Source organism: Gadus morhua, chromosome 7, assembly GCF_902167405.1.
Source record: "Gadus morhua chromosome 7, gadMor3.0, whole genome shotgun sequence".
NCBI lineage: Eukaryota > Metazoa > Chordata > Actinopteri > Gadiformes > Gadidae > Gadus > Gadus morhua.
In genome coordinates, this window is record NC_044054.1 from 25,741,671 (window position 1) to 25,766,613 (window position 24,943).

At 41.4% G+C, this 24,943-nt stretch overlaps 2 protein-coding genes and 1 long non-coding RNA gene across 7 annotated transcripts in view; 2 read left to right on the plus strand and 1 right to left on the minus strand.

The window, feature by feature from the left end:
* LOC115547305 (uncharacterized) overlaps positions 1-929 on the minus strand; it is a 5,277-nt gene extending 4,348 nt beyond the window's left edge. The window contains exon 1 of the long non-coding RNA XR_003977349.1: positions 806-929. This is a non-coding gene — a long non-coding RNA (uncharacterized LOC115547305). The remainder of the gene's footprint in view (positions 1-805) is intronic.
* The window catches only part of acsl6 (acyl-CoA synthetase long chain family member 6), a 29,986-nt gene extending 12,159 nt beyond the window's left edge, over positions 1-17,827 (plus strand). For all 3 annotated transcript variants that reach the window (XM_030361429.1, XM_030361428.1, XM_030361430.1), the window contains 17 exons: positions 554-655; positions 880-979; positions 2,257-2,438; positions 4,484-4,516; positions 4,640-4,691; positions 5,864-5,937; positions 6,201-6,278; positions 7,692-7,826; positions 8,234-8,368; positions 8,871-8,966; positions 9,207-9,279; positions 12,317-12,405; positions 13,209-13,325; positions 13,546-13,689; positions 15,225-15,326; positions 16,012-16,083; positions 16,418-17,827. In XM_030361429.1, coding sequence (XP_030217289.1) covers positions 554-655; positions 880-979; positions 2,257-2,438; positions 4,484-4,516; positions 4,640-4,691; positions 5,864-5,937; positions 6,201-6,278; positions 7,692-7,826; positions 8,234-8,368; positions 8,871-8,966; positions 9,207-9,279; positions 12,317-12,405; positions 13,209-13,325; positions 13,546-13,689; positions 15,225-15,326; positions 16,012-16,083; positions 16,418-16,558 — 1,725 coding nt within the window. In that variant the 3' untranslated portion in view covers positions 16,559-17,827. The remainder of the gene's footprint in view (positions 1-553; positions 656-879; positions 980-2,256; positions 2,439-4,483; positions 4,517-4,639; positions 4,692-5,863; positions 5,938-6,200; positions 6,279-7,691; positions 7,827-8,233; positions 8,369-8,870; positions 8,967-9,206; positions 9,280-12,316; positions 12,406-13,208; positions 13,326-13,545; positions 13,690-15,224; positions 15,327-16,011; positions 16,084-16,417) is intronic.
* Positions 17,828-21,142: 3,315 nt separating this feature from the next.
* LOC115547943 (uncharacterized) lies at positions 21,143-24,770 on the plus strand. Of its 3 annotated transcripts, XM_030362459.1 has the most exons (8): positions 21,146-21,290; positions 21,744-22,227; positions 22,410-22,510; positions 22,765-23,113; positions 23,227-23,355; positions 23,848-23,893; positions 24,092-24,120; positions 24,239-24,770. In XM_030362459.1, exons 2-7 carry the CDS (start codon positions 22,143-22,145, stop codon positions 24,102-24,104), a joined length of 723 nt encoding a protein of 240 aa, XP_030218319.1. In that variant the 5' UTR covers positions 21,146-21,290; positions 21,744-22,142; the 3' UTR covers positions 24,105-24,120; positions 24,239-24,770. The 3 variants fall into 3 exon arrangements, with proteins under 3 accessions (XP_030218318.1, XP_030218320.1, XP_030218319.1); XM_030362460.1 differs by having other exon boundaries at positions 21,145-21,290; positions 24,092-24,770; XM_030362458.1 differs by lacking the exons at positions 23,848-23,893; positions 24,092-24,120 and having other exon boundaries at positions 21,143-21,290.
* Positions 24,771-24,943: the final 173 nt, after the last annotated feature.

The following is a 24,943-nucleotide window of genomic DNA, read 5'->3' on the forward strand; positions in this document are numbered from 1 at the left end:
AATCAGAGCTAAAAGTGCGGATTTCAGAAGCAGCGCTACGTCAACAAGGAGACTGCCAGATCAGACAGAGGCGTTGATAGAGAAGCCCTCAAACATTTTATCTCAAAACTCATCATATGGGCACAATCTCTGGTTGAGCAGATATCTGTAGGGAGTGAGGAATTTCAGTTATCAGCCGATCAAGGAAATTTGGACCGGCTTCTTCAGTGGATTGTTTTCCACATCGTCGCAGACGGTTATCAGGGTTCTGCAGAAAAGAAGACACTGCACAATGCACACATTTCCTGTTACAGCCACAGCCAAACAAAGTTGCATGAATGATGCAACAGAGTGTTGAGTGTTGAAAGGCCATTCTTTACAGTAGGCATCACGGTTCTAGTATCAAGATCTGACAATCAACACCATTTTAACGCAGCCACTTCATTGGAATACATTTCAATTCAGAAAATGTTAAGATTAAAATGCCATGTTCAGTGACTTGTATGTTTTAGTTTGGTAGACTATGAAGCAAAGCTTGCCATGTTGACTCTTGGTGTGCTGTGTGTTGCTGTAGGTCACAGCGCGTGCAGAATACCTTGGTTCCGGTCTGCTGCACCAGGGGTGCCAGCCCAACCCGGACCAGTTCATAGGGGTCTTCGCCCAGAACCGACCTGAGGTGAAATCGCCCTTTCTTTTTTCTCTCTCCTTTTTTCCCCCCATTCATATTTTGTGTTTCATGTGACACGGAAATGTGACGAGGTTTCAAACACTCACAGACAAATGAATATATTAACAAACAAATTAAAACACACACATTTATACGCACCTCTTCAAAGTAGAACCTTAATGAAGAAGATAAGATTGACTCCCTCTGCCTGTATGCTGTGTCTCTCTCGCCAGTGGATCATCTCTGAGCTGGCCTGCTACACCTACTCCATGGTGGTGGTCCCCCTCTACGACACGCTGGGTCCAGACGCCATCCGGTTCATCATCAACACCGGTGAGGATGAACACAGGGACGTGCTACTCATGTGCTACTCTGCAAGGAGTAGCACATTATCACACACACACTAAGCCCTGAAACGTGGCAAAAACAAAAACTAGTCTTCTACACGCACACACACACACACGCACACGCACACGCACACGCACACACACACACACACACACACACACACACACACACGCACACGCACACACACACACACAAACAGTTTTGGCCCTGCAGAATGAATGAGCGCATGATAGGAGTGTTTGTGTGGTGAGCAGGTGGTTATTTTCGTCCATTTAGCCTGCAGTTTGCGTGTCTCAGCAGGGCCACTGCCTTCCTAGGAACTCCCACCTTCTTTCGGCTGAATAAGCTGCCAAAAAGGATTACAGTATCGACATACTGACTCACAGTTTGGATGCAGAAAAAGAATAGCAACGTAATTGATTAGAGCAATGTTAGTACCAGGCTGCCTTTGATTCGTTTTAAACTAAAAGTTGAGCAAACAAAAACTGTGTCACTCTGGAACTTTAGCTCCCTCTATCATTTCTTGTGATCTGGTCACATCATGAAATGCAGTGCCTCATTTTGTGTTTTTTTATTTTGGGTGAAGTGGTAATATATCTTACGTGATGGGGAAAATATAGTAATCAAATATGTAATTTAAATAAGAGCGTACGTTAGAGAAAACTTGAGTAAAATCCAATGTATCCCCAAAACACTACCTACTTCTTCTCATGACGCCGAGGTGCCTATTAGTGTACTCAGCGATGTCACGACGAAGGGAAGCCTTGTGTGTGTATGTGTGGAGCTCTGCCTGTTCATTAGTTGACTGTCGACTCCGAGAGAGGGTTCCCGGACACTTTAACGCTTTTACGCAGACTATTAGGCCACGAGCTCGTTCTGGACGCTTTGGTGTGTGGGGATGTGTGGAGCGCCGTCTGAGCAGCAGTTTATTTTGATGTCTGCGCATCAGAGTAGCATCTCAGTATAACGCCACAGTTTGGCATATCTCATATACCATGCTGCTCATTCTAAAGCAACAGTGTAAATACACATACTCATCTCATACACATATACAGCTTGTACAACGATGGTACCAAAAAAGTATCACAAAGTTGCGGTGGGTTGTTGTTTTAAAGGGCTCTAAAAATAAACTTGACTTGACTTTCTAAAACTATCAGCCCAAAAGATATATTTTTAAATCTGTGTGTACATTTTAAACCAAAAACTCCTGGTTCAAAATCATATCATAAATGTTGGGTGTGCTTCTCGTTGCTTCTTTTTAGCGGACATCTCCACGGTGATCTGCGACAAAGAGGACAAGGCCAAGGTGCTTCTGGGTAACGTGGAGCGACGCGAAACCCCCGCCCTTCGCCGAATCATCATCATGGACACCTTCGACGCCACCAGCCTGCTGGAGCAAGCCCAGGGCTGTGGGGTCACCATCCAGGCCATGGCGGAGGTGGAGGTGAGTGGGGGGGATGTGCTATGGTCAGTATAGACCACCACAGGGGCTGGTGGCAAGGTTGTAGGTTGACACTCCACTGGAGCGGCTCTACTGGGCTCCTCTGAGAGAAGGACTCAGGGTGATAATGTTTGAACCGGTTTATTGCGGACGCTGGAGTCATATAATAATAATACTACAAATGTTATTTGAAGGCACCTTTCTCTGCACTCAAGGACACCGTACAAAGGTACACAAGTCATTAAAAAGAAACAACAATAAGATAAGGAGAAATAAATTATAATAACAATAGTAGGAGACATGGTAATTGGCATCAGGTGGAAGAGGTCTTTTTGACCAGATTTGTTTTGAGTTGTGATTTGAAATGGGGGAATGCATCGATGTTTCACAGAGCTGGTGTTCCAAGCGTCCGTGGCTAAGATCTCTCACGTGTTTCTGGTGATGCCAGATTTAACCTGTTGTGCATTGATTGCTCAATGCACAACAGGTGTGCAGCCTCACCCGTTCCCAGAGTTCAATCAGACTGACTCGGGCCAGGGGAGGTTAATTAAACTAGCCATCATCCCAACACACACTACAGAAGCCTTTACCTGCTTGTTAAAGGGGTGTTCACTATTGGCTGGTAAGTTGGCTGGAAAGTCAGATCGTTGATCATTGTCGAAGATCTGCGTTCTCTGTTGGTCCAATTTGGAAAAATGAACAATCGATGGACGGTCAATGAGCTTACTTCTCTGCAAATGTTTTGCAGAAACTGAGTTGATGTTAGGTTTATGAAGATGCATTCTCTTATATAAGAAAACAGTAGAGCATTCCCCTATCAATCTATGTATGTTACTTTGGATAAAGTCTTCTGAAAAACAGAAAAGTGTGAGCATCCTTGAGCAAGATGCTCCTTAATAAGTCTTAAATCAGAATTTGGATTAATATCTAAAATCCCATGGCAGACGAGCTCAAATCATGTTGCATGTTGATGACCGGGTTCTGTTAGCTTGTGATTGGTAAACATAAACTCAGCAAGCACTAATAACTGTGAAAAAAGTGTAAAGCTTTCAAATCGTCACTGAGTAAACTGGCTCCTTTAGAAAACACTTGTTGCATCCCCTCTGAAAGCTTCATTCTGGACTGAGTTCTCTTTTGAAAAAATAGCTCCGCAAAGAAACAGGAAACAAGACGCCGGCCCTTGCAGTTACTAGGAAATCTGTCTGAACCGGAGGTGGGTCAGCATATGCCAGAGCAATTTTCACAATTATTCACAGATTTTTCTGTTAACAAGGCTCAGCAATATTTTACGTTATTACTACTAGTAATTACCTATATTTTAGTAAAAAATAAATCAAATAAGCATTATTTGTGAACATACAGCTGTATGAAGGAAAGACCCACTGGCTGATCAAGCTGGCTAATGGAGCCAGCAGGGGCAGTCGCCTACCTCTCTGTAGGATATCCATTTGTAAGGCTGGTGGGGGAGGCGTGACCCAAGGCAGGGCCCATCACCTGTCGAACACACCAGACACACACACACACCACATGCACACACACACACACACACACTTCGATGCAGATGCTACTGCATCGATACGGCAGCACAACAAAAAAAAACAGGCTGGCATGGAACAGGTTGAGCAGGTTATATGCTTTCTCCAGTCCCGGTGATATGACCAATGAATCTGGTAAAGTGCTGTTAGCGACGGCTGGGTTGGCATGAGACCACTTCATTAACACTGTCACATATCAACTGCTCAATAAAGAACACTTCCTCGTTTCTTAATATTTATACATTTACATTTAAAATAAAACATGTTTTTTTATATTCTATATGTTTATTCTGGATTTTGTGTTTATGTTTTACTTAGATTTGCTTTCCTTTCATTTTCCGTTCATTTTATTTTTAATTGTTAGCCATTACTGCTGATAATCATCATTCAAGTCACCGACGGACATATGCCATAGAGGGATAAAGAAAGATACTAAATGAGCGTCTATTGACACATTTTTATTTCCTCTTTTTCAAACTGATTATTAAATGTACATGTTTTTCTTTGTCGAAGGCACTGGGAAGGGAGCACCATAGAAAGCCCATTGTAAGTACTCCTACTGTATATTTAAATAGTTGTCTCTGTGATGTTCATTCAGCTTTGTTGTTCACATTAGCTGACTCCTTGACCCCAATGAGCTGTTGTAAGAATGACACTGCGTCTCCACAGCCACCAGCCCCGGAGGACCTTTCCATTGTCTGCTTCACCAGTGGCACCACAGGTACCGCTCAACATCTGACTCCAACCCTTTTGTTTTTGGCACACGGCCCGTTGCTGCTGCCTGTTGCCATCACATGGATCAAGATGCTTCCGGCATCTAGAGCCGAAACCCCCCAAAACATTTTTTTATTGATTTGATAAACAGTCTGACATAGAGACAGGCGTAACAGGACTTATGTGTTAAGTTGTAGGGTATATATTTCAGGAAATAATTCCAGAAGTGGAAATGACCTAGGCATTTGCCCTGTTATGTAGAATAGTGTGTCATACCAGGTGTCATGATACCTGGCATGTACATGATAGGATATTGTACTCTCGGTAGGTCTAGCTCGTCCTACATTTAACATACTTTAGACTCACAGGTTCTCTCCAACATGCAGCTAGGCATTCGCCCATCCCCTCGGTAAACAATAGTGCTGTGTTGATGCAACTGATTGAATAGAAAAATTATAAACAAGAATAGCAACATTTTTAATGACATGATGCCTGGGTTTTGAGTCTGCGCCCATCTGGGGTTTTTTGGGCACTCCGAGTTCTTTCAGGCAACGTTGCCGATATCCTCACCCCTCCCTTTGAACATTTGAAAGAAAAAAAAGTTTTAAGAAAATCTGGAAGATTGTGAAAAAAACTCCGATTGAAAATGCACTTAACAGAGAAATGTGGTTTAACGTGTCTGTGGTTAAGCACCAGAGTGGTTCAGCCGCCCCCTACTGTTTGTTTAGAGCATTAGCACTGTCAAATGATCTATGTTAAAACGCATTGTGTTGATTATGTAGCCATAAGCTAATAACTAATTGTAGCTCTGAGTTATATGTTATATTCTACACCTATATTGCCTTATATCATCATGGGTGGTATTGAATCACAGGTGGACGTTTGCTCCAAGGGAAAACAAAATATATAATTGTCCACCGAGTAGCCTATGATTTTGGATTTTTTATTACTTTCTATCTGTTCTGTTGGTTTCATTCATTCATTGGAAATATATACACAATATGGAACACCATTGAAAACATGAAGGGATAACTTCAGGGAAAACACATTGGACTGTGTCGCTATGGTGTTCTATCTGGGCCTATCCATTGTATTTCTTCTTCTTATAAGTGACTTCAGTTGGCAGAGTGAGAGAGTTTCACTGTTGCTTTTCATTTTTCCCCATCTCCTCTCACACAGGAAACCCAAAAGGAGTCATGTTGACACATGGGAACGTCGTGGCGGACTTCTCGGGCTTCCTCAAAGTCACCGATGTAAGAGGATCTCGCTTCCCACGGCAGTCTTCATTAGACGGCGGCCACAGTTTTTTAACAACCGGCCGCAGCAGTTTCATATCATTTTGTGTGTGGTCGTCACATCACCTGACCACATCTGTTCCTCTCCCTCCCTCGGCCTGTCTTTCTGTCTTTCTGTTACTATTCCCATCTCTCTTTTATTTAACATATTTAACATGTTGTGTATTGCCTTTGTCCATCTTGTTTTTAATTAATGCTTCACTTCCGGTTATTCTTTGCAGAAAGTGATATGCCCCAACAAAGACGACTGCCTTATCTCCTTCTTGCCACTGGCTCACATGTTTGAGAGACTCATCGAGGTAACTGCATGGAGCACCGGCCTTTCCCACTGCTCAGGGGCAGCCTGACCCCCTTATTAGGCAACCAGGGGATTCCCCTGCAGGATTAATGTGTGCATGGGTGTGTGTGTGTGTGTGTGTGTGTGTGTGTGTGTGTGATATAACAAAAACAAAAGCACAGTAGTAGAATTGTCCCTGCACCCGCATTATGAATGGGAGGGGCACAGGGTAGACACACATTTGACACACACATTTAAATGCTTTTATTTGGATCCAAATAAAAGCATTTAAATGTGTGTATCAACCCTGTAACCCTGTAAATGTGTGTCTACAACACAGACACACACACCCCCCACCCAACACACACACACACACACACACCCACACACACACCACACACACACACACACACACACACACAACACACACACACACACACACACACACACACACCACACACACACACACACAAATTGTCACTGTTGTGTGCTTGTCCACCGAGTGGCATATTATCCTGGAAAGGACCTATCTTCCCTAAAACAGGCACGCGATCTACACCATGTGACACAACACCCGCCTACACTCCCCCACATACACCACACATCGTTTCACAAACTCACAAAAACACTGAACTTTCCGCATGTTGTGGCACTGGGCCAATGGACACTCCCCTTTACCCATTCCTCCCGCATGCTGACGCCCCGTCTAGTGCTGATTGGACGAGAGAACATTATTTACATAATTCGGTTTTGCCTCTTGGCAGACTGTTTGAAGCAAGAGAGCAGTTCCTGCTCTGCTACCCTGTCCTCAGATAGCCTCTCAGACAGGAAGTGATGTACCAACCGTGCATTTGAACAGTTCACTATACACAGGCTTGACTCAGCAGTGAATAATTTGTTTGTGCCCAAGAGACTAACAATAACATTTAAAGATCCAATTACCGTGCATAACTTTGTTTGATTGTATTCAGTTAAACCATTCCAGCGAAATGTGATGTCATGATTTAGTTATTCAGAAGTAGATACTTGCAATGACACATTTTTTGGTCATTGAAAGTGTGTGTGTGTGTGTGTGCATCTGTGTGTAAAAACTCATGTGTGTTTGTGTATGTGTGTGTGTGTGTGTGTGTATTTGTATGTGGTGTGGTGTGTGTGTGTGTATGTATGTGTGTGTTGATACGTATGTGTGTGTGTGTGTGTGTGTGTGTGTGTGTGTGGTGTGTAAACGGTCATGTTTGTGTATGTGGCGTTTGCATGTGTGGTGTGTGTAAACGGTCATGTTTGTGTATGTGGCGTTTGCATGTGTGGTGTGTGTAAACGGTCATGTGTGTATGTGGTGTCTATGTATGTATTGTGTGTATAACGGTCGTGTGTGTGTGTGTGTGTGTGTGTGTGTGTGTGTGTGTGTGTGTGTGTGTGTGTGTGTGTGTGTCAGTCGGTGGTGTACTGTCATGGGGGGCGTATTGGGTTCTACCAAGGGGACATCCGTCTTCTGGCAGACGACATGAAGGCCCTGCGGCCCACCATCTTCCCCGTGGTCCCCCGTCTCCTCAACCGAATGTACGACAAGGTGGGTCCCACACACACACACACACACGCACGTGCACGCGCGCGTGCGCACGCACGCACGCACCGAAAAGCCGCATCGAAATACACCACAACCAAACCCTGCTTCTGAAATGCATTTCGTTGGTGCTCTGTAATGCCGTTCGGTAGACTGTAGATTTCATCTGAATGTTGCAGTATATACGATTCAATAAGCAACAAAGTTCAAGTGGCTGGAGTCTGGCTGACAGGTTATGGCATTCCCTCCCCAATGGCCCACAGCCTCCCTGAAGAGGATGTGGAGCGCACAAATATCCCCTCGTTGATCTGCATCCAGACAAAATCGAGATAGAATCAACCCAGATGGGAACTTTGGGCAAAGTACTTCTTCTTCTTCCCTAACCTCTTTGCTCCTTTCTTTTTTCTCCTCAGATATTTAGTCAAGCTAACACCCCTGTAAAGCGCTGGTTGCTCAACTTTGCGGCCAAAAGAAAAGGTGCAGAGGTCAGCGCTGGGGTCATTCGCAGTGACAGCGTCTGGGATAAGGTGTTCTTCAGTAAGATCCAGGTAGACGGCAACACGGCCCATCTCATGTACACAAACACACCTCTTATGCCCATGTGTTTGTCTGGTCTAGTTTTGGAGTATGGGATAGTGATTCACTGTTAATTGCTGTAGGAAATGATCTTTGTTGATGTTTAAGATTTAGGCTAAGAGACAGCCCTAGCAGTCGTAATTGATTCAGCCTCTGAACTAAACTTAAGAAATAATTTATCACGGCAGTTGTGATACAAAATCGGGCGTGGTGTTTATAACCGTGGGGAGTGGGGAGACGTGCATGAAGGCCAGGGTATGAGTTATTTCACCTTCTTAAAATAGAGAGCTGCCCTACATGAAAAAAACGAAAGAATACAGACAAGCCCTCGATGTCTCTGTAGTCCTAAAGTTCACTGTCTCATTAAGAATCCATTGGTTCAACCTTGTTGACAGATACGACATCTCTGTGATTCCTTGAACATGACCTGTCCTGACCATGCCTCTCTCTCTCTCTCTCTCTCTCTGCCCCCAGGCCAGCCTTGGGGGGAGGCTACGGATGATCATCACAGGCGCCGCCCCTGCCTCCCCCTCTGTCCTTGGCTTCCTCAGAGCAGCACTGGGCTGTCAGGTCAGCCAGGGAATTGATATCCTAATCAGAAAGCTTTCATTGCCCCTATGACAACACATACAGGAATGACCCTTGATCCAGATTCATACAAGACAGTCAACAACAATATACACTTCTACATGTTGTTGGCCAGGTTCATAATACATACAGCATAATACAGCAATGCATATCGTTTTTGCAAAAAAAAATACAGTGTGAGTGTTTGTGTGTCTGTGTGTGTCTGTGCGCGTTTGTGTGTAGGTGTACGAGGCTTACGGCCAGACTGAGTGTACTGCCGGTTGCACGTTCACTACGCCTGGAGACTGGACCTCAGGTAACTTTCAATAAAACGTTTGGTCAACTTAATTTGCATTAAACATAAACATAAAAAGTATGAATTCTAATTTTATGTCGGTCTCGAAGGTCAGTTGGCTTCAGAGTAAAATATTAACCCTTAAAGGTTAAAAAATAATGCAATTGAGTTATGTCATTGAACCATATTTCATGATCAGCTGGTGATCCAAGGCGGCTTCCAACAAGGGTATTGCATTCAGGCAAACAGAAGAATGCATCAAACGGCCTTTGCGATCACATATATAGCCAGGTGAAAGCAGAATGAATTCCTTCCTCAAAGACCTGCCCATCCTCGTCTTACATAAAGAGCCCAGGCGATGGAAACAATGAGTGGCATCTTGTTGTGCCTGCACCAAACACCACACACACCTTGTTGGTTAACATTAGCTTGAAACATGCATAAACAACATGCAGCATAGGATGATGACACTTTCATCATCCTGTTTGCGTGTTTGCTTTATTCACACTCTTTAAAAAAACAAACCGCACCACAGAAACCAGACAGTAAGGGGGACACTCAGTACACACTGAATGTGTGCATGTTTCGCCCTGCCTTGATTAAACAACGGGGTAGGCTTTTTTATTATGCCAACGCTATATAATTGCCCTGTAGGCACGTAGACTTTATGGTTGGAGTGAACTTTTCTCTTAGTCTACCACAATCTCAGATAAGAGATTGACTCAACCTCTTATCTGAAATAGTCATCTCTTTGAAACGTTTATTTTCCTAACACAGTTGACCAAGAGTGCACTACCATTGTCACAGTAATATTTGTATTGAAGGATCACGCTTTTGAGGGATGATGTTTGAATGCCCTGCAAAAGTCATAAAACACTGCTGTAATTTTTTTTTAAATCCAGACATTGGTACTTTTTAGGCTATATTTTAGCATATGATACACATCTGATGCAGATATACGTATTTCTGTTTGGCATCACAGAACCGGGGACTAGTGCTAGGGAATGTGTTGTTGCCAGTTGCTATTATCTGCAGCCTCACAAGGGTTTCCGGGAAATGGCTCGCTTTAGTTCTAAACTCACAGCACCCCCTACGGCTCAATACTAGAATTTCCCATTCCAAGGTCACTAACATTACGATGCATTCAATGATCATTTGGTCCCAGTTATTTTAACAAGCAATTTCATGAAGTTTCATTCAATTTCATTGAAGTTTTTGGTATTTCATAATTTACTTAAAAACAAATCTTTTTATCACTTGATCAGTCAGATTAGGACTGTGATTGCTCTCGTTTATGAAAATGTCGAACGCTCAAATTCTCATTTTTTTTTTTTTTAATGAGGTAGCTAGTTATTTTATGTGGACTATGAGAGTGACAAGAGAATGCAGTGTTACCTGTTGGCATTCTAACCTGCATCCTCATAAGGGTTTCCTGTAAATGGCTCGCTTTAGCTAAACTCACATAGTCTTACACCCCCCCTACTGCTTAATTCTAGAATGCCACAATCTAAGTTCACGATACATGATTTTTTTTTTTTAATCACAGTTTTACTAACAGGCCATTTCATATTTATGTTAGTATTGAGAATTTCATAATTTACTTCAATTCTAAATATTTGTATCACTTGATCGGTCAGATTAGGACTGCGATTGCTCTCTTTTATGAAAATGTCGAACGCTTTAATTATTTTCAGACATTGCTATTATTTTTATATATTTTAGCAAATGGCAGTCATCTGATGCAAATATTTTTAATGAGGTGAACTAGTTACTTTATTACTATGGGCTGGATGTTAAGGATTGTAAGGATGGTGTACATTTTGTTCATTGCATTTGTGTGCAAAAATGTTAACTCACAAAAGATAATGGGTTATTATTAGCCAAGATATATATATATATATCTTGGCATAATTAGCCAAGATATATGAATTGAATAAATAAGTTGCATTAAGTTAAGTTATGTTTGGCGAAATAGATTGTAGATCTTTTTTGCAAAACAGGACTATGAGAGTGACTAGAGAATGCAGTGTTACCTGTTGCTATTCTAACCTGCATCCTCATAAGGCTTTCCTGTAAATGGCTCGCTTTAGTTCTAAACTCACATAGTCTTACACCCCCCCTACTGCTCAATTCTAGAATGCCACATTCCAAGTTCACAAACTTCTCGATACATAATTTTTTTTATTTATCACAGTTTTATTAGCCATTTCCTTTTTATGTTAGTATTTCACAATTTACTTCAATTCTAAATAAAACATTTTAACTTCAGCAATCAGATTAGGACTGAGATTGCTCTCGTTTATAAAAATTGAAACCATATGGGGGTGTCACATTTTTCTGAACAGAGAAGTTCAGCTCTTTACAAAAGCTGTTCATTAGCTGGTTAAAATTCAAATTTAGGATTTGTAATAGTGTGTATTTGTTGAGGTAGCAATATTATTTGTATTCTTTAATAAACTATTATAATAATCATCAACACTTAAAGGAAGGAAAGGCAATGTTTGGTCAAATCATTGCACGGTACCGCCTATCCTACCTTTAAATGTCATATTGGGTTATGGTTTCATAAACCCAGAATAAAAATGTATGACCATGAACATAATTGAAAATAAAATCATTTTAAAAATAAAATTCAGTTCCTAATCCACACTCAAACCAATAAACTGAACTCTTATTAATGACCATGTGACCATTATGAACCCCACCCCCAGCCGCCCTTATCGGAAGCCCGAACCAAACCAAGCAAAAAAACGAGCGAATGCTAGCCTAAATATATCATGTATATAAAATACCAACCAAGCTCGCAGTTATAAGGAACACCAGCTATTTGACATGTTTTTTTTGTGATTTATCTTTTTCCCGAATACAAATATATTGCAAAATATTTATATGAAAGGAATATGTTGTGTTTTACCGAATACCGGATTTGCATCCATCCCTGCTACACACTTTGAAATCAAGTGATGGAGAAATTCATAAAATATGCTGCTTGCATTTTTCTTCCATCAAGAAGTGAGAAATCAATAGTTTTTGATGTTGCTGTTTGGTTGTGATGCAGGCCATGTTGGAGCTCCCCTGCCATGCAATCTCATCAAGCTGGTGGATGTGGCAGAGAAGAACTACTTTGCATCCAAGGGTGAAGGAGAGGTGAGGAGACGTGGGACACACACACACACACACACACACACACACACTCACTCACAACTCACAACTCACAACACACACACACACACACACACACACACACACATATATGAAATCTCAAACATAGAAATGGTCCTTCTGGCTGTTATCTGTCCTAATAAAAGTTAGGGTTTGCACTTCATAACAACGAAATGCACATCAACATAAAGAATGTAATAAAAATAATATATAATTATTGTTAATCACTGGCTGTCGTCTTTCTGTAATGAAACACACAATGGCCACATGTTAATGCTCTCACTGCTATCAGAGCCACATCTTTGATGTGTCTTTACACAGCTATAAATAACATAGCTGTGTAGACATCCAGTCTTCCCAGAGGTTGGCAGGCGTCGCCCGTCTATTCTCTAAGTCCAGTCACAAACAAAATAACCATTGCACCCAGCTAATTCAAAACACTATATTTTCATTTGGTTGCAATACACAATACAACTATTGCTTTTCAGAAGTACATTTGAATAGTACTCAAAGTAATAATAGTACATTTTCACATAGATGCATCTAACATATTCAATTCAATGGAACAGACTCTGTGATTCGGTTTCCAGTCAGTTCAGGCTAATTTGGAGTCAGAAGCACTATACTGCCCCCTTGTGTACACAGTCACTTGACATGGAAGCATAAAGCAGGCAACTCTGCGAGTCGTGATGTTGATCTTTGAAAAACTGGTGTACGTAGAACTAAGGAGCACGTTTGACACTTTTCCCTCCCCCAAACCCACTGAACCTCTCCTATGCACTCTCAAGGTGTGTGTGAAGGGACCCAACGTGTTTAAGGGTTACCTCAAAGACCCAGAGCGGACCGCTGAGACACTGGACTCGGATGGCTGGCTCCACACCGGGGACATTGGCAAATGGTTACCAGTATGTGGACCGATCAAACTCCAGACAATAATTAAAAAAATATTATTATTGGTTCAAATAAAATCAGGTCACTGACAACCTTGCATTTTGTTGCCGTGCCCCTCTTCTTTCATACTATTTACCGCTGTTCTATTGGTTGTCCCCCTATCCTATTCTTTCCTCTAATTTCCTCTTCTGTCGGTTCTTCCTCCCTTTTTCAATCCTTGCCTTTCATCTACAGAACGGCTCTCTGAAGATCATTGACAGGAAGAAGCACATCTTTAAGTTGGCACAGGGAGAGTACATCTCTCCCGAGAAGATTGAGAACATCTACATCAGGAGCGAACCTCTCACCCAGCTCTACATTCATGGAGATAGTCTACAGGTCAGCCCACACACATGCACGTGCGCAGACGCACGATCACACATGGTCAAAAATACACTCACGCACCTACAAGGACCCACACACGTACACACATGCACATGCACACACAGACAGACTCACACAAATGCTTGTTCCATAGTTATTTCCTACTAAAAACAAGTACTTGTTTACACGTAAAGTAACACGTAAAATGTCATTGCCACCTATCTCTTCACCTCAAATTTTGAGCTTGGCTTATATGTGTCCCAATATATGCTATACATGTTGAATCACATAATATATTATTACATATTATGATATACCACAGACTTTTTAAACACTTTATCCTGATTGGTCAATAATGTTACAAGTTTTCATTCTTTACAGATAAAGAGAGCCTCGTCCTTTTAACAGTTGCAATACCACACAATTCATATCAAACAATAACATCAATGGTCAAATCCAACTATCAACCAGATGTTTCCTGGTCAATTCATAATGCATGTGCTGAATGCGCCATTGGAAGAATATTACAAGGGATGCTGAAGAAGGTATCCAACACCTCTTTGTAACCACAACAGATGGATGCAATTGGGCCTGTACTAAAACGTACTTAAACCTTACATAAATAAAGATTATCTACCATAATAACAGACATGTTGCGGTCTGGGTTATGTGGATCCAAGTGTGTGAAGAATGAGGCATCAGATTTTTTTTTAAAACAAAATACTTATCAACATCAGTCAGGATAAACATAGAACAAAAAGCTCTGACTTTCCGTGATAAAAACAAAAGTTGCGAAACTCGTCTCAAAATATACTAAAAGGAATAGTGACAACTGTGGAACAATCTATGGCAATCATCGAAAGCATAAACATTTGGGAAGATTTAGTATGGAGTTAGGGGAAATATATAGGCATTACAACAGGTGCAGAGGCTTGGTCAATGAATGTGTGGTGAGGTCACCACGGTGCATGGCTGAAGGAGGACACCTAGTGGTCGCTGCAGCTACACTGCGTAACACACTCGACATGCATCACGTCACACAAAGCTTTTTCAACACACCCACGAAACAACACGCGTGAACGCAAAAGCATACACACACACAAAGGTACCCCTATCAACTGTGATGTGGAGTACAAAATATTCCCTTTGTGAGGTGTCTGTTAAGAGTCCTGATTTGGATCAGCAGACTAGTGTTCTAAGGTGACTTCACACCAACAGACCCAGCATCTGGCCAGGTGGCTGGCTTTATGGATGACATTTCTGGTTATCTAAACTATATTCTAATATGGGATGTTGGCGTTTGTTTTGTCAGGGTGCATGCTGCACCTGTACGCCTTTCTCTCTATTTTATACAAATTCTCCTCATTTTTAATGTTTTTTATAATTGTTTTGGTTTCCTTGTCTATGTCATTGCTATATGCCATTACAGGCAAATATTATATTTTGATTATATATCCTTCCTCAGTGGTGGAATATTTTCTTCGTAACAGTCTCGTTAGATACGTCCTTCATTTTCTAATGATGCCCCCACCCTCGTGGTTCCTCTCCAGTCCTGTTTGGTGGGGATTGTTGTTCCGGACCCAGAAGTTCTGCCTAACTGGGCCAAGAAGAAGGGCATCCAAGGCGAATACAAGGACCTCTGTAAAAACACGGTGGGTAAATGTTCTTCCCAGTCTAAGTGTCCAATACATGATACAATACATGCCGCACAATACCTTATTTCCTCCCTAAGTATCAGCTGGCATGTCAATTACGTACACACAAAAGCAATAACACACAAACATGCATACACGCACACACACACACGTACAAACACCAACGTAATGTGGGATTCAAGTCGAGATTATTACATTGTCAGATGTATGAAAACCAGGCATATCAACTGGTCTCTGCAGATGGTAATAGGGCGCAGTCCTAGTTGATAGTTTTCAGTGAAGATCTGCTGCCTGAAGGCCTGTTTATTTGTATTCAATCGTTTATGTAGTGTAATAATGTGTAATAATCAAGGGGTTTTAGTATCTTTTGACAATCCCTACCTGAATCATAGTGTCCATACAAAGGGTGATGTATTGCTTGGTGACCATCGTTGGTCATGACGCTCCTAGTGGACCACCTCCAAGACAGTTCATGGGAAACGTGTGATGGTGCCCTCAGACCAAATAGTAGCTGAAGTTACACAACAATAATGGTGAATATGAATCGACAAATGTACATTACGAGGTGTATAGTGTAGTTCAGCTTTACTATCTTACTGAAGAGTGGTCAACTGATCATTGTAAAGGATCCGATTGATTGCTATTGTTTGAATCTTTTTGGTTTAATGTTTAATGTGTGTAGATGCTGAAAAAGGCCATACTGGAAGATATGGTGCGTCTGGGCAAGGCCAGTGGCCTCCACTCCTTTGAGCAGGTTGGTACTGTTTCCCTTTAGAACTAAGATTAAATAAGGGATATTACAGGCCTATTAGAAAAAGGCCTTTCAGAATACCATCCATCTGTCTATGATGGTCTAAAACTATTCGGTATCGACTTGATCTCAAAATATTGATGGAGACTATATTTTGATTGATGGAAATTCCGAATAAGATCCCTGGAGTGTGCCATGGAGAAAGGGATTAAGCTCTTAACCCCTGCTGTAATCCCATAAACGGAATGGATATAAGATCAAGGATGATGTTGATATATAAAGTGAATATAAGGTGACCTTTGGTTTGTTGTCCTTTACACTTGCATCCCCTCCCAAGGTGAAAAACATCTACGTCCACAACGAGATGTTCTCCATCCAGAATGGTCTGTTGACCCCGACTCTGAAGGCCAAGAGGCCTGAGCTGAGGGAGTTCTTCAAGGGCAAGATCGACGACCTCTACAACGGCATCTCCATGTGAAGAAGACTTGACCGAGCGGTGTTGCCCAAAGATATCTTAATACTAAGATCCTCTCGTTCCCTCCTTTTGCTGCATATGTAACAAACATGGGTATCTTAGCATTGAGATGCTGATTCTTTGGAAGGCAAGCCAAACATGTTTGATCTGCGTTCCATCCAAACAGCCCAACAAAGGCCCAGTCCTCATCAATCTTGACTTTGACAAATCAATCATTTGTTTTCCTTGTTTCTTTGTATTTTTTCTTGCTCCACCGCAACTCTTTAGTTGAAATCAACCGACAACCAATCCAAATCCCAATGTCTATCCACTGCGGGCATGGCATATCTTCTGTCTGGAAGCTCATGAAGAGGTGTAAAATCGTGAAACCAAAATGTCTCAATGATTCGTTATTCGAGTTCTCCCCTTTAGTTCCTATGTGCACTGAACATTTATATATTCTAAAAACAGACTTTCATCAAGATAACGGAAGCTGATGGGATGTATCAAGTGTGCTTGTGCTGGCCCAAACAAACACACAGACATACACCTAGGTGTCTAATCCAGAATGTGACACACACCTCATCCCTCTACACACTCCTAGGTCTGAAAGACATGATGATGTGTTGGAAGGCAGGGTAGCGTTTCGAGAACATGTGGTATTAACTTATTGCCCTCCCTTCTTCATTGCTGCCACCAAAACAGAGAAATCTCTTATTGATTCATTCATTGATTCAGCTCACCAAGGCTGTGATTGCTAGATTCACCTGCATGCTCCTCGTTTATAGGATACCCACGTCCTGGACACAAAACTAATGGTTGGAAGTGCTCACAGTACACACATTTCTTTTTCTTTTTCCTTTTTTTACCTCCACTTTCGCACAAGAGTTTGTCAGGTAAACAAGAGAAAGTGAAATAATGCAAAACCAGGGCTCAGGGCAATGCATGCAGTTTGCCTTGCAATGCTGGGACCATGACCATGTGACTTCAAATTTAAAAAGAAGAGGAATCCTTTGTGGGCATTAATAGCAGGTTGTATCAAGCCGTCCACAGCCGCTGCTGCTTGTGCAAGGCTTTGTAATGTAGTCCAGGCCTTCAAGCTCCATCCACTTGAGGAAAAATACAACAAATGTGGACTTTCAAAATAAAAGTTTTTAGGGGTTTACACATAGAAGTAATGTATAGGCTTTTTTTTTAATCATTATTACTGTCCCAAAGTGAGAGAAATGTGGTTGTACATAAGCAGGAAAAGTTAGATGTAAGCATATTTATTAAAGCAGAGGTTTGAATGGATTTCGTTTAATATTTGTTGCGTGTAGTGAGATGAAATGTATTATTTATTTAACCTTTTTGCTGTAAAATGGAATCAGTACCATATCCTTAATAAATATGTGCAGCAATATGGATAAGGGAGGGTGGGGAATGGGTTATGATTGGTAAATAAATATTCTGGAATGATTTTAATCTAATGTTGCTTGGTCCTTTTTTCTAGTTTTGTTGAAGATTTAGCGGTTGGTGTTTTTAGCTTTATATTCGAAATTACTGAAACTAAGATTATGCAAGTCCTTGGGTCTTACATTATCTATGGAGGTCACGAGAGGTGCATCATCTGACACAAAATCATGGCAATAGGTAGAAAAACTATGGTGAGCCTAGTCATATAAATGTTGTGGTGTTCAATTAAGGACTGTAGCGCCCCTATATGCCGATTTGCACAACATTTCTACTGGCTAAGCCTCGCATAGAGAACTCAATAGGCCTACTGGGTGAATATTCTTGTTGTTTTTTGGTCGTGGCGACCACACGTTTTAGCCCACCCGCCTAATCTTACTTGAGCAGATGTAACGTGACCCTACTGCCCCAAGTTACATGGTTACTGGTTTGGTTCAAATCAGACCAACGTCATAGGCTCATATGGTCACTTTTGTGTTTTCATTGCTGTAGTGCACACATCATGAGAACAAATCTGTAAAATAAGTGAGCAGGTCACACACCGGGTGTTGTCACACCGGGTTAGTTAACACGTCAACTTTTTGCAATTTTCTCGAAGATATTCGGAAATATGCGGGCACAGGGCAACATCCATGGACATATTAAACAGTCCCTCCAGAAAAATGCGGCGTTTTTTTGTGATTGTTGCAGCCAAAAATCCTTCATTATGCGGCACGTTTTCTTAAAAAATGCGATGAAATATGCGGCATATTTATGCAATTTTAGGTGATGAAATTGCAGGAACTTGCAAAAATTGCGGGAACGTGCGGAAAAATGCGGGAACTTCAAAAAAAATGCAGCTTTTCGATGACGTTCACGTCACGTAATTACCTCACTTCATAATGTTCCCATGGCAACAGGGGGAAATGGCTGCAATTGTGCGAAGTAAACGCAACATTTTTCAACTTTCTGCTAAGATATATGTGACTTTTTTGCAACGTAAATGTGGGGATTATGAAATCATGCAAGCCCCACATATTTTGCGCGGAGGTCGGCAATTTATGAAGTGAAAGTGCGGCATATTTGAAAAAATGCGGCCCCCGCATGCATATGCAAACTTTGGCTGATTATGCTTTGAATTATGCGATCGCATAATCACGTTTTTCTGGAAATAGGGACTGATTATAGTCCCGGTATTTTTTTCTAGGCCTACATACATTTACTATGTTGTTGGTGTTATATGGAGCAATCTTTCATAATTATGAAATGCGACTGCGATCGCTCAGACCTCTCGCTTATGATGCTACAATGCTAGAAAACAATGAATAGTTCTACATCCGGTACGTCATGTACTAGGGCGTGGCTAGGATCCCGTGATGCGGAAGCAAATCTCTCCTTGATGTTGTTCTGCGACATTGAGCAGTTTTCATAGGAATGAATGGGCACCATTTTGGAATCCGCTGTCCATTCTATAATATGTCCATGATGTTGCCCTGCGACATTGAGCAGTTTTCATAGAAATGAATGGGCGCCATTTTGGAATCCGCTTTCCATTCTATAATATGTCCATGGGGCTTGGGTTAACACAGAGTGGTAGATATAACAGAGTGGCGACACTTCCATTGGACTCCGTTGTAGCGCCTACTTCCGGGGTATGGAGCCTCGAATAGTTCCAAACAACCATTTTAGGGCGTAGGAGGTCATTCATTTCCATTGCTGGCCATCGAGTAACTTCTGAGGTAAATTGATTAAATAGCTACCTCTTTCGAATTGTCAACTGTCTATATTGTATCAGAGGCCCTTTATGCTGCATACACTGATATTTATTTGTAAATGCACAGCGTAATTATATATATATTTATCTTGGTAGACGACCGTTTGCCTGCTAGTTTGTTAGCTCAACTTCGCCATCTGTGAAGGTATCTCCAGGGGTAAATTGATTAAATAGCTGCCTCTTTTGAATTGTCAACTGTCTATTGTATCAGAGGTCCTTTTATGATGCATATACTGATATTTATTTGAATATGCACGGCGTAATTATATATATATTTGTCTTGGTAGACGACCGATTGCCTGCTAGTTTGTGAGCTCGACTTCGCCATGTGAAGGTATCTACACCAATAATTACGAAGTTCAGTAGTGAATCTAACTTTTATTTAGTTAGTTATTTATGTTGGATTACTATGATCATTTAGGTTGATTTAAGGACGTGTTTTATGATGCGATAGCTAGTAGAAATAACAGTTGTTTAATTATATCCTGGAAAGGGTGATGTTCAGCACATTAAGCCCTACAGATGCCGCCGCTTCAACAATGCTGATTATGATGGGCGGTGAATTTAACCTGTATGGCTTTTTCGTTTTAACTTCTTGTTGACTGAATTGTTTCTCTTTCTTGGTGCCAAATTTATTCTTTTTTGTTTTACAAGAGCCCTCTCTGCTCTCCTTCTCATTAATTTTTCCTTTTCTAGTTGCCTTATTAGGTCCTCCATAGTCGCCCCATCAGTCCCTGGCAGTCTGGTCCCTGGAGCAGCTGCCCCTGAATCACCTGCCCCTGGCAAAGTGGCCCACTTGATTGCTCTCGCTGTCTCCTGTCATGTCCTTTTCATCGCTCTTGAAATCCACCTCAATATCTCTCTCAATCTCTGTAATAATTACAAGGTAATGTTGCTGTTATATGTATTTTGCCTTTGCATTTGCAACTACTGTCATCTCCAATGTAAGAAAATTAATTAAAGCGAAACATTTCTGTAATGTGAATTAAATCATCTGCCACAATCAGAAACCAATAAAATGTATAAATGGATCTACCGGCAATTGTTAATTGGGTAGAAATGGGTCGATTATCCACATTGTGTGCAAATCCTCAGAGAATCCCTGACCTCTGGTTGTTTCTTAAACTGAATGTACAAATATGAATTATGGAATCTCATTAGGAGTGTAGTCTATCCTTGAATTACATGAAATGGGGAATATTGTTAGCTGCATGGATCATACCGAAGTTTAATCTGGTGAAATATGTGTGGTCCGTTGCACTTGGTTCTGGAGGCACCCTCTCAGAAGGGGGTTTCCTCCTCTTCGGCTTAGGGCGATGAATGAAAACTGTTGGTACTGCATCGGGCCTCAGATTCAACATCCCTTCTCTTTTTGTGGCAGTGAATTAGTTCAAAGTAGGCTTGTAAGATCAGTTTCCATTGCACTTCAAATATCATTGAAAAGTCATAATTCTCTACACTTAGAATTATTATGCCCTTTGAAATGCTATCAAGTGTTGTGAACATTACTTACATTACATCGTTTTTGACTGTTGCTGACCCCTGTCACTGGTAAGTTTTGACGGCTGACCATTGCCATCCATTTCTTCCTGCGCTCTTGGTCCTTGGGGAAGCCATACATGTGGTAACCCTTCTCGGACCGATTGGAATATAAGTATTGTAATGGCATAAAGTATAGTATATTTGCAACGTTATATGTTAATGGTTTGCCCTAAGTAGATAGTGTTCCCTGCTGTGTCCATTGTTGAATCTGTTCACACAATCGCACTCACTTGTTTGTGTCACACTAATTGTTTAATAAAAAAAAATACTATTTCATTCATCCAAGCGTAATGAGTTGTTATTCTTTAATATATTTGATACTTTGTGTGGCTCATATCTTAAAATTATCATGGTAAAACATCTTGAATACTTTGATTTCAATACAGATGGGTAAAAGTTATATAAAGACAGGGATCAGAAGACTTTCTCCCCATTAACCATTCCTTTTTTTCGATCTCATAGGTCCCATGGGCTCTACCGGAAGGGGCGTGACTTCGCCGCTATTTAGAATCCAATCAGCTGGACTAGATAGATGGAACGTCAAGGACTACCCCTTTGGATCTAGATTGAGGTTGCCAAGCGACGGGCGGAAAGAGAGAACTCCAACCATGGATAACCACGTTTTGGTTTAGCTAATGTGGCCGCTGGTCGAGATGACATTTATCCTAACGGCGTTAGGCCTATAGAGTGTCAAAATATGAGTTTTGAGTTCCAAAACAGACAAGCACCAGTCTTTATTTTCTTTGGCCTGGAGATATTGTCCGCGTAGTCTAGATACTGAAAATCTCGTTAGAGTCCCATCGAACTCCATACTTGTAACTTCTTAAGTAACTGCAACGACATCCGAGGCCATAATTAGTAATGGGACGCAAACCTAAACAGCTTGGCAGACCACTTAATATCAAAGATACGCCGATCAACACCAAACTGATCCAAAAAAAAAACAGTAAGTCATGAACATAAACAGACAACATTGTAGCAAGGTCAATATTTGTTTTGGTAAGCTAGCCTCGTGAAAACCATCCTGAATCTCGAGATATCTCCGGCAGTTCTGGCTATGCGAGACTACGTTAATAGTAGGCCTATTCCTTAAAAAAAAAAATCCTGATTATTTTGTTCACTTTAAAGAGTATAGGAGACCAATAACTGAGAAAATCAACATTTATCAACCACTGCTTGAGGAGACTGAGCTCGAAGAAATAGAAGTTCCAACTGCCCAAGGAAGCTTGGTGAGCTGTCTATTGAATAAATCCAGCTGTATTTAATCATTTCAATTTGCCATGACCTTTATCTAATTTGAATAGCCTACGAATTAATCGTGTTACTAGTCGATGTGTCGATTTTAATCTCGTCACGGCAAAAATTATTGTGTGTGGCCCTAAGACGTAATACTTATCCTATTTTGAATTTTCATTGCAAACATTTCCCAAGTAAACAACCACTGACCTTTATTATAATGTTTCCCTTGTGTCTAAATGAATAGAACAATGTGGAGCCCGTTCAGTTCGATGCGCTCCGTTCGAGGGCCGTGTGCATCGGCAAACTGAATTTTAAAAACCTCAGCCATCCAAGTACCACCATTTCGAACACTAACGGACGTGCATCGTCACCAATGCCAACATTTGAGTCCCCTGAAGATGATCCGATTGTCCTGGGGGAAGCTCTGGAATCATGGTCTGCATCGTCTGATCTAGAGTATGACACGTTCGCCAGCCACGACGTCTCTGATGGTATCTTCGGTCCGTTATCGTCCACTACCTGTACCAGCAGCCTGCCAACCCCTGAAGTATTTCGTCATGAGTGCGACAAAGGGTCTCTGAGTGTGTTGGCATGTACGTGTCAAGCAAAAACAAACTCCATCCTTACGAAAATATTGAAGATTTGTCTGAGTAATGTTATTCTTTTTGTACTTCCTCTTGATGTTTGCTACTGGTTTGGCTTGTAGTAAGGCCACTGGACTTCTCCATTGAGGAGGAGCTGCTGCATCCTAAAGTGAAGAACTCGACCCTGCTTGATGTCAGCAATGCTAATAATATTCACATGGAACAGCCTATCGACCTCTCCTTCATCACAGGTGTGTGTGTGTGTGTGTGTGTGTGTGTGTGTGTGTGTGTGTGTGTGTGTGTGTGTGTGTGTGTGTGTGTGTGTGTGTGTGTGTGTGTGGTGTGTGTGTGTGTGTGGGGGGGGGCGCGGTAATTTTTGATGGGATTGGTGGATAGGTGTATTCTTTTTGGGAAATGTGTCAGTAATATTCAATATTTATTTATTCATTGAGTGTGACGCGCTCATCCAAAATGGCTGAATGTGCTCTAGGATACGTACAGGTAGACTGTTATGACTAAACCAAGTACCTTTGTGGCTGGACGTGAAAAACCCTTAGCAATGACACTAACCGTGGATAGGGAAAATCTGAATTGGATGTCAAAGAAAAGTGATTGAGACTGAAATGAGTAGTGAATATGAATCTTAACGCTTTAAATGGGATGCACTGTGTAGTGGGTAACTCTACTTAAAGTGAGCTTACATTTGTTTTTTTGTTGTGTTTGTCTTTGGATTGAATCCATAGGAACTAAAGTTGAATCTAGGAGAGGCTGCAAACCATTTTGTTTCAGGTAGACCATGCATTTTTGGTTAGGGTTAAAAACAAACAAAGTGTAAAATGATGTAGTCTTTTTGAAAACCGTTTTTGTGTTTTTTATAATGTACACTTTTCTGTGTTATGTCCATTCCTGTCGAGAATGGAAAAGATAAACCAATGTGTATATCAGGCCCTCAAATGCTAATGTATTATTTTTTTACCCTCATTCTAGACTGGAATTTTAAAAAGATTTCACCAAAGGTTAGGAATGCTACGCTATGCAATGCTTTTGTTAAATTGAGATTGCCATTACTTGCGTTTCATGCATTCATATTTGTAATAGTTCAGGGGCATTGTTTTGACTTCACATGTTTAACAGACCAGGCCCTCAATTGGAGCCCCTTCAGTCGAGGTCCAGCAGAAGGTACACCTCCACAGGCCTGTTTTTGATGTGACCCTGAGACCAACCGATGCCACCCAAGATGCCCGGGCTGCATTCCAAACATCCATTAAGGAGCCCATGGGGAAGGGGAAGGCTGAAATATTTGATGAGCAGTCCAAACCTCATTTCCCCAGAAGACCAGGCCAGGACCCTCCCCGCATATTAAACTTCACCTGCCTTGAAGACCGTGATGCCTTTTTTCAGAGATTGAGAGATCGCTACACCAGACTAAGGAGCGTTCCTCTCTTTCTTCAAACATACAATGGTGTCCCAAGCCGAGATGTCCTCTTCTAAAGTCTGCCCACATTTGTGCAATATTGTTATTGGGAATAATTTGCGCAGCCGCAAACTAACCACCAGATGTCAGGCTTTCTTCGTTGGATGATAGTATGGTGAATTTAAATAAGGTTTTGTTGCACAGTTCTTGGTGTTAAAAATAAAAAAGACGTGTGTCTTTCATTTGTTCTGACATATTTTGCTCGTCCCATACTTATCTTTCTATAACCTTGCTTCTACGGAAATCTTAAGAGTAATTTCAAACAGTATTTATGGCCTTAAAGTTTGAAGCATTGCTTATGGATTCAATGTTGGTGAACATTAGCGATACCGAAATAATTCTTAAATTCGTCGCACAACCATTAT